At 33.6% G+C, this 15791-nt stretch overlaps 1 protein-coding gene across 4 annotated transcripts in view; it reads left to right on the forward strand.

Moving 5' to 3' along the window:
* DYNC2H1 (dynein cytoplasmic 2 heavy chain 1) overlaps window positions 1–15791 on the forward strand; it is a 170378-nt gene that overhangs the window by 8430 nt on the left and 146157 nt on the right. For all 4 annotated transcript variants that reach the window (XM_068670205.1, XM_068670216.1, XM_068670225.1 and 1 more), the window contains exons 11-25: window positions 308–483; window positions 1614–1809; window positions 2470–2565; window positions 3400–3552; window positions 3656–3754; window positions 5855–5994; window positions 6085–6313; window positions 6776–6903; window positions 8244–8359; window positions 9526–9653; window positions 13025–13174; window positions 13893–14098; window positions 14886–15041; window positions 15134–15248; window positions 15574–15744. In XM_068670205.1, the coding sequence (XP_068526306.1) occupies window positions 308–483; window positions 1614–1809; window positions 2470–2565; window positions 3400–3552; window positions 3656–3754; window positions 5855–5994; window positions 6085–6313; window positions 6776–6903; window positions 8244–8359; window positions 9526–9653; window positions 13025–13174; window positions 13893–14098; window positions 14886–15041; window positions 15134–15248; window positions 15574–15744 (2259 nt within the window). The remainder of the gene's footprint in view (window positions 1–307; window positions 484–1613; window positions 1810–2469; window positions 2566–3399; window positions 3553–3655; window positions 3755–5854; window positions 5995–6084; window positions 6314–6775; window positions 6904–8243; window positions 8360–9525; window positions 9654–13024; window positions 13175–13892; window positions 14099–14885; window positions 15042–15133; window positions 15249–15573; window positions 15745–15791) is intronic.

Consider the following 15791-nt stretch of genomic DNA (forward strand, 5'->3'; position numbering starts at 1 on the left):
AGACCTGAAACTGTATGGAAAGTGAACAAAAGACCACGTGGGATACCCCAGGATATCCAAGATACCCCAGGATATCTGTCTACCACAAGTGGTAGACACTTGTGGTGGACATCTTACTCAAGCCAACTATTTCAATTTACTGTAATGGGAATTTTAATACATAGGACACAATTCAGTATTCACTTGTTTTTTCTAATCTGTTTTTGAATCCCACTAGGATGTGTTATAGGACTGATTTATATTGTGGTGATTCTTCTTTTCTAATTTAATAGCATTTAAGTTTCCTTTCTTTGTGATTGTATTCAAGGTGGATAATGCTATCAAGCTTGCAGAAGCTCTCCTCTCTGACTTGTCTGGATTTCAAAGTTTTCATCAAAGTGCAGATTCTTTTCTGGAACAGTTAAAAGTATATGAACAAGAACAATTTGATGACTGGTCTAGGGATATCCAGTCAGAATTATCAAATCCCAAGTCAGGACTTTGGTAAGCATTGAAATTTCATTTGAATAATGCTAACGCTGAAATCTGTGCTGTAGGCAGTTTGACTGATTAGAGAAGTACAGATTTTACTGAATGAATGCAGAAATAAAGAGAAGCAGTTCATGATCATTTCATCATTCTGCCAGGGTTGGTTGTTAAGATGAAGCACACAGGACAATGCTAATGGCTAATCTTGCAGTTTCTACTGACACCTGGAATGAAGTATGTTTGTTTGGCTTATTGTCACTATATGTTATCCATAGTGTTAAAATGTCTACAAACCAGATGAGACAGGAATATAACTGTTGATATACAGATCACACAAGTAGAGTTACAAATAAATTGCTATTCACAAGAAATTCTGTGGTCTAAATTGAGCAGATGAAAGAAGGGTAGGAAAACCAGTTTAAATCTCATAAGTTGTAATCAACCAAAATAATGAAATTCAAATATAGGTTTTTTTGTTTTTTTTTTTTTTAATTTACTGGTTTTTGTTTGTTTGTTTGTTTGCTTTTTAATTGGGCACATAGCTTCTGTCTGCATCCAAGTATTGCAAAGTGTTCGCCAGGGAAGGTTTTGGTTGCATATTAGGAAAAACCAATGATTCTCTGATTCTGTGAAACTTCTTTCGAATAAAGTGAGGGTTTGTCCATAGTTCCACTGGACACAAGTGTTGTTACTGCTGTGCCAAATTTTATTTTATGAAAAAAAATCATGTAACAAATTAGCAGATTCAGAACTGCAGTACATAGAAATGACATTATTGATTAGTACCATAAAAATTTGTTTTTGTGAGAATTTTTTTAAAAATATTTTTTTAGCTTTCTGCAAAGAGATTAATTGAAAGGAAGAGAAAGGAGGTAGCTCACTGTAAAAGGGAATGCAGTAGATATGTGAACTAGAGAAAGGTAAGAAAAAAAATGAAAAAAATTAGTAAAGCAGAAGTGTTTATGAAGGAATCCTAGGAGGATGATGGTAGAAGCATTACTGTAGTCAAAAAAATAATTGGAGTAAAATCTAATGATAGTGATGTTTTTTGTTAGAATTGTTTATTAGATTATTATACAGTGCACCTAAGAAAGGACCAATATCAAATTGTGTTCATGAATATGCTTAATTTGATTTTGACTTAGCATCCAAGCTAATAGTCCAGTAATGGAGTTGGATCATGTCTTTGGAACATTAAACATACTCTATTCAGACCGTTTGGTGACTCTCCTAAGAGAAGTACGTCAGCTGTCGGCACTTGGTTTTGCTATACCAGCTAAAATACAGCAAGCTGCAAACACTGCACAAAAGTTCTATAAGCAGGCGGTCATCCTCAAACAGGTATAATATTTAATGTAGTAACAGGTAATTCATTGATACTGTGTTTTATTTTTAAATAAAATGCCATTGATATCTGAGATGTTTGCACAGCTAGGGCAGAGGTGGCACAGCACCTACAAGATACCCATGCATCTGGATCATTGACAGGTGTTCAATTGGAAACCTTAGGCATTTTAAAAGGTATTAGCAGTCTATGCGTCAGCAGCTGAAGCAAGTTGTAGGATATCCCTGTTAGTCCAGCTGTCAATGTATAAGGAAATAAATTGGTTTTAGGTCTTTTATTGTGTCCATGCAGGATGTCATGGATACTTGAAGGCATCTGAAATGGTACTAGATGCCTACGTTTGCATAAAACAGTGGTATTGTTCCACTTGCAATAAACTAGAGACTGAAGCCATTGCACTTAAGGTGAGGTATAATTGCAGACATGTAAGTAGTAGGGTTTTTTAGCTAATAGAATTCATCACTAGAAGAAGATATGATGACATTACCACTGAGTATGTACATTATTTTGGTGAACATTTTACTATTATGGTCAATTCTAATTTCTTAGTTGCATTAATTTCACATTATGTTCAGAAATACTCTGTGAATGTTAAATGTACTGATATACAAGAACTGATTACATTATTTACAAGTTTAATTTGTTCATTTTTACAGGTGGCACATTTTTATAATTCTATTCATCAACAAATGATTGAGAGTCAGAAGCCAATGATGTTACAGTCTGCCCTAGCATTTGAACAGTTAATTAAGGTGAAAGAATTCCCCTCCTTGTATTTGGAATTTCAGTGGTATCTGCATATTCTGTGATGCTTTTTCTGTGTTTTTACTGCACTTTTTAAGTACAGTATTCCAATACAAGCAACACCATCCATTTCATTAGCATTTGTTGAAATCAGCAGGCCTTTCTTTTTGAAATCATGAATTTCAGTTTCAAGCACTCTAACCTCTTTCAACACTCTGTGATGTGAAAATGGCTGGAGAATTATAACATTCCCACAAACTCTATTGGGCAAGAAAATGCCTCCAGAGAAAGCATTGCAAAAACTGTTGGAAACATGCTCCTGAGAACCATTTTGCAAAACAGAATACATTTGTTTCTGAAGGTAGAACAGAAGTTTGGGGTTGGGGTTATTTCATACAAAATGGTGTAAACCAAACTGTAGGTTCAGAAATATTCTGGAAAAGTTTTGCAAACTTTTTCCTTGGTTGGGCTGCTGATCGTGCCACAATATTCACAATATTTTTTTAGTGTGCAGACCATAAGCTTGTGATTGTGCAGAAGTGTTCTGAGCCACAACATAGTCTTCTCCCTGGCATGATTTCTGTGCTGTATCTTTTAGGAATGGGTCCAGCTGTGGAATTTTAAATGCTTTTGTGTTACTATTTTCTACTGTAAACTGCAAAATACCTTTAAAAAAACCAACCAACCAAACAAAAAAAAACCAACCAACCAAAAAAAAAATATAATATTGATTAAAAAACAAATGAAAAGGAGCTCCCCAAAGCTGTAATTTTTGCTTTTGAGTCAGTGGAATTTTACAGCGGAAATATTATTTTTACTGATAAATAAATGCGTTTTTCAAGCATTCAAAGTCTGGTCCTGGAGGAGAAGCTCAAATGACATGGGATAATCCCAGGGAATTGGAAGCTTATATCCAAAAACTCCAAGCTGCTGCTGAGCGACTTTCCACTGAAAACAGGAAACTGAGAAAGTGGCACACAAACTTCATTGAAAAGGTATGTTTTCCAGGTGAAATTACAGTTGTGTTTTTTAGACTTACTTTACTCTTTTTTTAACATTTATGAGCATATTTATTATCCTTTACAATTTTTTTAACAGGTTGTATCTCTTATGAATATTGATCTACTCCGGCAGCAGCAGCGTTGGAAAGATGGACTCCAGGAACTCAGAACTGGTTTTGCAAGCCTCGAGTCACAGGCAGGGTTTCATTGTCATATTCCAAGCAGCAAACATCTGATTTTTCAATGCTTATCAAGATTTAAAACTCAAACATACTATGATTTAATTAATTTTTATTAATGAGTTAATAGCTCATTACTCAAGATAATATTTTTTGGTGTCATGCTAGTAATGGGAGAAGAAAAACACTTAGTCAGGTACCAGGGCTTAGCTGAGTAAATGGGAGAACCTTAAGTCTTGTATAACAGTTGTATCTGAGCCATCAACATGTGCTGAAATGCAGAAATGGATACAGCTATCTCCAGGCAGAATAAAATAAATGTATAAAATTTAGAATTAAAATGCATTTCTGAATGAAATAATGAAGATTACTTGTTCATCTATTAACTGCCAATTTTTGATTAAGACTATCATGTTATCAAAGTAACTCTGAATATTAGTATCACCTATTTTATGTTGATATATCATTAGTCAATTTAATTTTTCCTGTTGCCTTCAACAGTAATGGGTCTGTAATCTTAGGGGGTTGTGGTATCCTTGGTCTTTCTAATAGAGATCTGAATAATTTTAATTGTATTTGCTAGTCAAATAAATGCAGTAGTTTCACTGTATTTTTTTTTAATACAATTTTCCATTTCTCAGATAATATAAGTAAATGGACTTTTATCTGTATGTGTATTTTCCTTCAGTTATTGGTTAGTAATGCTTAGTAATTTGCATTGAAATGTAATTTGAGAATTTTTATCTTGAATCCAAATTATTTTTTAAGAAATTAATACTTTATTTGCTCTTAAATCAGTTTGAAAATGTTTTCAGTATTGCAGGATATGGTATGGCATTTTTATATGGTATATGAAAAATGGAACTAACCTTTGTTAAATCACTTATTTTTTTTTTAATCCTTGACTAGAACTGATAAAACTGAACCAGGTGTATCCTGCTTCCACCATCCAAAATTGCAAGCTATTATCGTCTGTCTATACCTTGCTAATATACTTAATTGTTGCCATCAAGCTGTTAAAATTCTGCGTTAGCTGACAAAGTTTTCAGGGCTCTATCTACAGAATATGTAGTAGTATAGGGAGAATAAGTGCCTGGATTTATCTATGTAAGAATTATAAGCATGTTTGTATTAACACTAGACACATCATTTGGAAGAAAGGAGCTAGAAGAAACTGATTGAATTATCGTTGTACATGATGGAACATTACTATTTCTGTAGGTTTCTTCCTTACATTGTCCTTGTTGTCATACAGGTGTCAATTTGTTAGAATTTTTCACTTTTATCTAAAACCTGTATTTGTAATTGTCTTAAGATTTAATTGAGACAATTTCAAGTTTCCTTTGTTTCTGAAACACTTCTGTTGGAAGAGTTCCATTGGGCAGTCTCAAATTGCTGGACAGACCTTAAATGTATGGCTTCCTTAGCAGCCTTAGTCTGACTCCAAAGCCCTGACTGAAAATTACTGTCCAAATAAATAAGAGAAACTGTTAAATTGAAAGATGTTTCCAATTTCTTTTTTGGCTTGTATTGCCATTTTGAAAATGCTTGGGTGGCTTACCAGTGACCATTTACAGACTTAAGTGTATGGTACTGCTTTGCACATTCCATTAAGAATGTTCAATGTAGCACATTCCAAGGAAATTTTAATTTAAGATAAAAGTCTTGTATTGACTTATTAGTTAATACTTATCTGTGGAAACACACAAGAATTTTTTTTCTGAAATACAGGGTTAGAAGGTAGCTTATGTATCACAGGGAAGTAAAAGGTGTGATACATATTTAGATCTCTCATTCAGTCATCCTTGCATCTTATTTCTAGCTGAATTCCATTATTTTAGGGTAATCGTGAAGAATCTTGTAATAGACTAATAAAGTTGGTGAAGTTCTTATCCTGAAGTACAGACTATGTACTATCCTGAAGCAGAGACTGCTTTGATAAGGCCTTTCTTTTTTTATTCCTATGTTCATCTGAAATACATTCTGTATCTTCTTAATAGTCAAACACAATATTGCTTTGCATTTTACTACAATCACTATCTTCAATCTCAGTTTCACTTAATTACAGTTTGAGGAGAAAGATTACGTAAAATAACAAAATAAATGTTATATTTTAGGGTTTCAAATCATGTGATATGAAAGCTTGGAGACAACACTGGAATCATCAGCTTTACAAAGCTCTGGAGCATCAGTATCAGATGGGCTTAGAAGCACTTAATGAGAATTTACCAGAAATAAATATAGATCTAATATTCAAGTAAGATTTTTTTTTTTCCTAAAAATAAAATATTCTGGCTCAAATTGTATTCAAATATTTATTTTTTGTATTATTTGTTCCACTTTTCAGGCAAGGCCAGTTGCAATTCAGACCTCCTTTTGAAGAAGTACGAGCTAGATATTACAGAGAAATGAAGAGATTCATCTCCATTCCAAATCGGTTTAGGGGAGTAAGTGAAACAGAGGAAGAGTCTATCTTCACAGTTATGACTGAAAGAAATGCAAATGGACTTCTGACTGCTTTTAGTAAAGCAGAGGATTTGTTCAGAAGGCTGGCAGAAGTTTCTAATCAATTCAAGGTATTTTCAGTATTGGACCCATACTTTTTCCTGTAGATTTTTATCTTATTAGGCTTCAGACATTGTAGAAGTAACTGAGCAATGAAACCTGTGCATTATTGTCCTTTTCTGCATGGTATGTAAGCAAAAGTTTATTAATTCTATCCATATCAAGCCAACTACTCAAGCACATGCCTAGCTTGAAGCATGCATACAGTTCCTATTGAAATCTCTGTATTACAGCAGTCTTATTACCCTTGCTCAAAATGTGTTTTGGTCTTCCTTAAATGAGTGGATACATCAAACCATTCTGTACCTCCTGGATTTTGTATTAAGTGAATTTGTAGGTAATTGAAGGAGCATAATGGTTAAAGAAAATGCAGCTTGAAAACATTATTAAAATATTTTAATATTATTGAGAAACAGAGTTTTTTAATCTACTAAATATTTCTTTTCCATGAAATATAAAACAATGTTGAAAAGGAATGGATTGTAATTGGGCAAGTAGATATGGAATCTCTGGTGATGACGCATCTTTCTAGCAAACAAGACTGGGAAAAAAATTTCAAAGCATTAAAAGTGAGAGGCAAAGAAGCAGAACGGCTTCCAAGGTACAGTGCAACTGTGTTCCTTTGTTTCAATAATGGATTCCATCAGATAATAAAGGTAGTAATAAAATAGAAATACTGTTTTTATGTAGAGATACAAACAGAATTTCAAATGTTACTTAAATTCAGTTGTACTTTTTAAAGGTATAGATTTTTGTTCTTTGGTTTTATTTTTAGACATTTACTCCCTTTTATCCATGGAGCCCTCTCAAAAAGCTTTTAATGACTTCCTTTGTTATGACAGGAACCTCCCTCTAAATTCAGGGCTGGTTCTGAGGTACTGCAAAACAGGGATATTTTAACAATTCTTTAAGCTAAATCATGTATACCTACAGTATATGTGGCCATTGGAAACTGACTTAGCAGATGTTTATACATTACATAATTAATGTATTTAAGCACTTGATTAAATCCTGCAAGTAAGGTAGGCTAGTTTAGGCTTTTATTCTTAAATGCATTCACACAGGATTCTGTGTGCTGCATGGTTAGTGTTATCAAATGATACTGGAGGGAAGCAAGTTCAGAGCAAGTAGTCATGTTTCATGCAGGTGGATGTTCTGGTGGAAGTTGCTGGCAAAATTATATTCTCAGTAGTAAACATTTCCACACATTTGAGGATAGACAGGGTGAGTAGAAGAGAAATCAGGTGATGGATCTTATAGCCAGAAAGCACATGGCTACGCAGTGGCATGAGACAAAAAATAATTGGTGTTGAGGCAGGATACTCAGGAAAGTATAAAGTAAGGTACACTTACACTTTGATAGTGTCCTTTAGTCTTCTGCTTATGGTCACTGTTGGAGATAAGATGCAGGGCCTTGATATAGCTCAGTGTGGCTTTTCTTATTTGTATAGGACTATTAAAGCCTGGGTTAGTAAATTCTCATGGAAATTAGAGGCTTAAGGACATGACTGCGCAAATAATTTTTCTTTTTTTCCTTTTTTCTTTTTTTTCTTTTTTCCTTTTTTCCTTTTTTCCTTTTTTCCTTTTTTCCTTTTTTTCTTTTTTTCTTTTTCAGTATAAAAATAGCCCTTTTGAATTTAGTGACATTAATTATATAAAATCAAGTGATTTTCTAACTATTTGGAAGACTGAAGCATTAGACCTTAGTCTCTGTAAAATTGGGTGTTTATGCCTAACGGTTAATATGCCTTTCAGTATTATGAGTAACACAATTATTTGTCCAATAAGCTGCAACTTTTACTTGTAGAATTATGTGGGATTTTTTTTCCCATTAGGCTGTAAAATCAGGGTAAGCTGTAGACATGCATTGATATTAGAGCTGTTGAGACATATATATATACTTCTGAATATTTGCTATTTTTTAAATCTTTTGTCTTGAAGCACCATCAAGATAGATTGTTTAACTGTTAATTGCAACCCTGTGAAAACTGCAATTGATGATTTTATCCAGAAGTTCTACGATGTTCTTGTCATTTCTTTGAGAAAATCTATACAAGGTAAATAACTTCGATGAATAGTAGTTTTTTTTTAATTTCTGCTGTGGGCATTAGTGTTACTGTATTTATTAAATACTTTTTATTTTAGAAATATTTTATTCTTGAACATAGTGAATTGCAGAAATCACAGTGGAATAAAAATAATCTCTCAACAATTTTTCACTACATGCCTAATCTCAGACCCTTTGGTATCCATATGCATCTGTTCCATTCACTTGTTTTGACAGTATCTGTTCCAGATGTTAACAGAATAAACAGGATACATATGGATATTCTTTTGATTGTTTCTTTTATGTGGAGAATAATTTCTTAGTTGTTTGAATTTAATTGAAGTAAGCGCCGCAAAATGTTGCATTCAAAAATAGCATTTGTTTTTTCTTTTAAAAATTTAAATACTTCACCAGGAGTCTTAAATAACCTAGGCTTATTCTGTAAAATTACTTGTCAGTTAGATTGTCAAAATGCAGAGTATCGAAGAGTGCAAAATATTTCCCCATTTTTTTGTGATCTGGGTACAGATGATGAGCAATACCAGTGTTTTATGCTTTAAATGTACCAATCAGCACAGGAAACTTAGAACAGGGGTCATGCAGAGAGTGAATTAGTTCCGTAGCCTGGAAGTCGAATTGTTTCCTGGAAGATGCATTATTTCCTGCAATTGTGCATTTCCTTGCTAGGTGCTGTGCTTTTGCTGTTAGGAAAATGCGATGTTATAGCTCAGTCAGGCTTTTGTTTGTGAATCTTTTCACTGTTTAATGCAAGGTGCTTTATTTAGTTAATTTCTTTTAAAACAAACCAAAACTCCCAAATCAAAAACAATTTTCACGTGTTTTTCTCTTTTTGCCATGAAAAGACATGCATATTTTGAAAGTGTACAAATAAATGCACTGGGTCTTAATGTTTCATTCTCAGAAGAGACTGATACTTACATTATAAATCATACTCTGAAAGTAGTGGATTAAATTTAAAAATCTATGTGTAAGCACAAACACGCAATCTTTGTTGAAGCAGCATGTAATATTGGGGTCATCAATTTTTAAAATTAATACCTTGTGTGCAATATCATAAATTATGATAGTGTTGTATCACAGTACATTTGTCTGACTGATATTTATTACAAGTATTTTTTTACATAATAACTTCATGTTCCACCTTTCTTTATATAGCTCACCTACACGATGTTTCTTCATTTCTTACTGATGCCATGGAAACACTAGTGGTTAGACCTCAGACTGTAGAGGAAATATCAGAAGACAACTTAAAATACTTAAAGCTACATGAACAAAAAGGAGGGGTAAGATCCTATTTTATCATATCCAATACAAAAACTACCAAAAAATGTAATTGGTTTCTGGTCTGGAAACTTATATTTAATATAACTAGTTTAGAACATGCAGTGGCATTATAGGGTCAGGGCGGTGGTCCATATAGCACAGTATTTTGTCTGGAGCAATAGAATAAAGTGACTATGTAGGGAAAAAATACAAAATCAGGACAGCGTGTATGATGCATTCCCAGACTTCTAGCCCTTAACCAGAATGTTTTAGAGCTTTATGTGGTTCCTCTCTGTATAGTAACACTCAGGATTTCTCTTCCACAGCCTTACCTAGTCTCCTCTTGATAGCAAACACACCCTTTACATCCAAAATATCCCCTGAAAAAGTGTAGGTTGGTCACCCTAATACATGACACCTCCTTTTATTATTATTTTTTTTCACCTGCCATCTGTTAAATTCATACCATTCATGTCTTACGTTAGAAGAGATATGGAGCAATCATTCCATATTCTTACTTTTCAGGACACACAATTGTATTGTTCTTTGTTGTATACTGTATTAGCCATCTGTTATCTAGATGGAAGAGTTTTAGTTTATCTCATCTTAAACATAAGCATATTCATAACTTTCATCATCCTTGTTACTCTTTGGTATGCCTTTCCCAGTTTTGCCATAATATTTTTGTGTGGCGCCAGAAGAGTTTTGCACTTTTGTAAGATGCAGACAACCATAGATTTATATGATGATATAACAATATTATATCTTTTATTCTTTTTTTTTGTTCCTTACTGACTCCTAAAATTTGATTTACTTCCTACTGGTCAGAGTAAGCTGGTGTTTTTTAAAACTGCCTGTCGTAGACCGAAGATATCAATCTTGCACAGGTGTTAACTCAGAACACAACTTGTCTATGTGAAATTAGGATTGCTTTTTCATATATGTATCACTTCATGATATTGCCACTGGTATTGTCAGTCACTATTTCTTCTAAGATCATTTTCCTGTTCTTCACGTGTACTGGTTTAATGCCTTAAATAACACAGTTGTCATCAATAAACATTATAATTTTACTAATGTGTCTTTTTTCAACTCATAAACACTTGGAGCAGTCCAACACTGGACAATTTTTTTCAATCACAGGAACTACCCATTTCCTCCCATCTCTGCTTTCTATCTTTTACCCAATTATTTACCTGTGGGTGGACCTTTTCTCTCATGTTGAGATTAATGTGTTTCCTTAAATGCCTTTGGAGAGGGATTGTGTTACCAGATTTTTGGAAATCCAATATGATTTTAATCTCCTTTATCCATACCCTTACTAATGCCTTTAAAGAACTCTTGTAGAATTCCACAGTTTTGCCATATTTGCACTTCCCAACTGGACAATGTATGTCCGTAATAGAATTCAGTTCTAAATTAATGCATCTTGAATGTAGGTGTCTCTGTGCTTGTGGTCATAGTGCATGCACTATTTATGCACATCGTGGAACCCTGGTTTAGTTGTCCACAGGTACAGTTTTAAGAGTTACTTGAGATGCGTATTCAATATCTGCGCTAGACTGGCTGACATAACAGAAGAGCACTTGGAGGCTTTACCTTTCTATAGTTAGAGCTGGAGGCCACGCAGGTGTTCTTGGGTATCTCAAATGGCCCTAAACGTGTATATGCGAAACTGAATCAAGTCCCTGGCAAATGCAGCCAATCCATTTGTAGAGAGCAATCAATTTCACCTTAAAATAGACACCTTGTGGTTGATTTCCCAAATTGATTTATTAGCACCATTAAGAGCAGTTGTTCAGGCATACATGTAGGTGCCTACTGTTTTGAGGATGTCCTGGCATATCTGAGAGTTTTGTATGTGGCTGGGAGACATATGGAATACCCATAACTTTTGTGGCAGCAACTTTAAAGAAGATGGGATAGAGTAGGGAATCTCAGGTAGTGCTGCCAACCTCTGTCATTAAATGAGGCAGTCTTGATTTCAATGATCTTCATTAGCAATAATGAGATTTTTATGCCTACTTAACTAGTCCATATACTGACATATAATTTTAGCCCAATCTTTATCTTGGATGCAGTTTGACCTTTTGGATGTTACTTAACTCAGTGAAGTCTGCGTTAAGTTGAGTGTAAGTATTTTGATTTTATAGCAGCTCTCAGGGAGAACTGTTGGATATTGAAGAGAATTAATTTTCTGTAATTTATAAAACAGTATTGACCCTTAGCATTAGGGCTTGTTGTCACCACTTAATTTTTAAAGGAAAGCAGTTATAACAGGACATTTTGGAAAATATATAAAAAAACTATGCATTCATTTAATTTTCTTCCAACTTTTAAAAGTTTAATTTTTGTTCTTTAAATTTGGTTGGCTCTTATCATGTGGAAAAAGAATTGATTTTTTATTTTCTACTATCAGAGAAAAAAAATATCTCTCTTTTATATGAAGATAGTATCTGTTTATTCAAAGTGTCTCCGTTCTAGCTTTTTGTTCTTCCAAATTGTAGTAGGTTAACTTTGGTAGGCAGCTAAACAACACACAATCCACTCACTGTTCGTTTACTTCTCCCCCGACCCACTGGGTTAAGGAAAGAGGAAAGGAGGAGTAAAAGCAAGAAAACATGTGTGTTGAAATCAAAACAGTTAATAAAGGAAAAGTGGAAGCAGAAAGAAAGAAGTGATGCAAAGGCAATCACTCACCACCTCTCTTGGGTAGAGCAGTGCCCAACCAGTTCCCATACAAAAGATAACTAACCTCCCTAACTTCCCAGCTGCTCTCTTATTGCTGAGCAGGATGTTATATGGTATGGAATATTATTGGTTTAGTTTGCGTCATCTGCCTGCTTGTGTCCCTTCTCAACCTTGTGTACACCCCAAATACATTCACTGGGGAGGCAGAGTTAGAACCAGAAAATGCCTTGATGCTGTTCAAACACTGTTCAGCAATAGATGAAACATTAGCTTGTTAAGTGTATTGTTTTGCCCACAAATCTAAACCATAGCACCATACAGCTGCCATGGCAAAAATTAACTCCTCAGCCAGACCCAGTACATGTATCTATTTACTGAATTTCTGTTGCTCTGATACTGCTCTTGAATCTGGTTGATAGGATATCTGCAAAAAAATAAACAGCATTTATCTGTTTCATGGTAAGCACTTACTTCTGTGTATCACGTCTCAGGATCAAGATTTTCTTTAAATACATTGGATACCATTTTCCTAGTGCTTTACTGTTATTATATAAACAGTATTAAAAATCAGATGCATTTAGACAAATAATCTGGGTGTACACAAGCCATGATTCTTATGTTTTTATCCATTGTTTGGATAAACAGATTTTACTGAATTTTTATGTGTACACATATGTATTTTTAATCCATTTGAATTTAGGTTTTTCTCCTGTTTCAAGAAGCTGAAGATAAAAACAAACTTTTGCGAACTGTGGCTGGTGCAGGTTTGGACACCATCAGTAACCTGAGAGCTACATGGGATAAATTTGAATTAATGATGGAAAGCCACCAGCTTATGATAACAGAGCAGGTAACAATGAAAGTTTAGTATTTTATGTAAAAATTCTGAACTTAGAGTAAATAAGTTTGGAGAAATACTTTTTCTTGAATTATATAAAATCCATAAATATTCTCAGTTCAGTGTTTACACCAACATTAATGACTTGGGTGTCAGCCTTTATGGGAAGAATACCGTTTAAACAATAGCTATGTGAAATTTCTATAGAAGCTATGCGAAAGTGAATATTACCCTGTCCTTCTGTCTCAAAGAGCTACCTAAAGACAGAGATGGCTTAGTGAATGCAATGGTTAACTGAAGAAAACAGAATAATAGTTAAAAACTAACATCTATTATTTAATCATGCTTTTAGTACTGATGCTAGGTGTTTTTTTATTTTATTTTTATTTTTATTCCCACAACTTGGCTAAACTGTGTGCAGCCCTGTAAGTGCCAGTCCATTGGCATACCACTGAACTCATTTGTTGTATTACTGAAGATACCAATATGTGATAGAAATACAGCAGTTTTTGTGTGTCCAGGCTAAATAGGCAGTATAGGCCAAATACATAGTTCTTAAATACCAGCATAAAAAGTACCACTTTTTTGAAACAAAACCAGAAGAATAAAGCTGACCTATCTTAGAGTATTACAAAAGAAATTGAAACAATGCGATTACTTTGATTTTGATTGGATACTTCATGTAGTTCAGACCCATTGAAGGAATTCCATTTTAACACTTGCTTTACAGATTGAAATTATGAAGGGAAATGTGATGTCACATATTAATATATATCTCCAAGATCTGGAAAAATTTAAAGCTCGTTGGGATCAACTAAAGCCAAATGATGATGTCATTGAAACAGGTGATCATGATACACTTGAGAAAAGTGCTCAGATCATAAAGGAAAAAAAGAAAGAATTTGATGAACTTGAAACCACAAAGGAAAAACTCATGTATGTTTATTTCCCTGTATATGCTATTTATTAATGTGTGGATCTTTTGCAGTAATTGTATTTCAGAAAATATCTAAATTTTGTCACAACAAATAATATAGGTAATTGAATTTTTTTTCTTATTACATGTTTTTGTTCTTTTTTTTCTAGGGTTCTGTTTGTTTGTTATATAACAGGAATTTCTTGAGTTGAAGTTTTTTTTTGTTTTTTTTTTTTGAAATGAAAAGATTGAGAAGTGTAGTAGGCTTCCAGTTAAACGAATGTGTAAAGCAAAGGGTGGATTCTGACTTTCAAACTTCTCACCAAGAGGAGGTTTGCCATATTGGCCCAAGAAGGGGGAGATATTGCTTCAGTCCACTTATAACTTTAGTGGGCTAGAGCCCACCTGTCTCATTTCTTGAGCACGTGTCTTAACCACTAGACTGTTGCGCAAAAGGAAAGATTTTTTTTTCTGAGTGCCTACTTTTCAGTAAGTTCATCATTGGATATCCTGAGTGGACAAAGTTTTCTATTTAAATTCTTAGCTTGGTATTTAAATATGTAGAAAATAAAATTAGCATGTTCTTTCTACCTAAAAGGAAGAAACAATCCATTCAAACTCATTTTATTTTAACCTTTTTGTGGGGGACACAAAGTAATTAATTTCATAAATAAAGAAATTAAATTTTATGGAAAATAATTGTGAATATAGAAAAGATTGCTGTGTAAGAAGGTTATCCCTATTATTGCTTTATAAACATGTATAATGGAATAACATAGTGTATGTTGCAATTATTTTTTTATTCAGTGAAGAATGCCATCATTTTAAATTGGAAGAGCCTGACTTCTCATTGTCAAAAGTTGTATGTCAGGATATTAACAGTTGTGCACGAATCTGGGCTTTGTATGAGGAGTTTTATCAAGGTTTGCATGAGAAAGCCAAAGAAGACTGGATAACTTTTAGGTATGATCTTGCTACTTTATTTTTCATGGACGCTTATGTGTGGTTATAATGCTGTGTTATTATGACTGTTTCTGTATTTGATTTTAATGCAGGAGTAAAACAAACCTATTTGAAGAATTTTTGTTTAACTGGAATGAAAAAATTAGGAAAATGGAAGAACATACTGTAATGACAGTAAAGCTGCAAAAAGAAGTGGACAGATATAAGGTAAGATGCTAACTATAAAAAAGTATATAAAAATAATAAAAATATTATTGTATTATTGGGTAGCATACTTCAACGTGTTGTTCATTAAAAGCTTTAAACTTAGAGGTTTGGATTAGATAAAAAAGAAATTCTTTACTATGAGGATTACAATTTACATGAGCACACACTTTACAATGAGTTTTCTTGAACAAATTCATAAAAATTAAACCTAGGAATTGTAAGGGTAAAAAAGAAGTGCTTTAGTTGAAGAATGGTTACTGAGTGAGAATAAAATTAACAATTTGCATAAACACAAGACAGATTTACATATGAATTTTTCCTGTAGATGATAATTCCAATCCTAAAATACATTAGAGGAGAACATCTTTCTCCAGACCATTGGCTGGATCTCTTTCGCCTTTTGGGTCTTCCGCGAGGTACTACACTTGAGGGGTTGCTGTTCGGAGATCTGCTTAAAGTGACTGATGCCATTATAGAAAAAGCAATGGAACTTAAGGTAGGAATAATGACATGTAAAGGCACTGTATTTTTAATTTAAATTTT

This window comes from Anas acuta, chromosome 1, assembly GCF_963932015.1.
Source record: "Anas acuta chromosome 1, bAnaAcu1.1, whole genome shotgun sequence".
NCBI classification, from domain to species: Eukaryota; Metazoa; Chordata; class Aves; order Anseriformes; family Anatidae; genus Anas; species Anas acuta.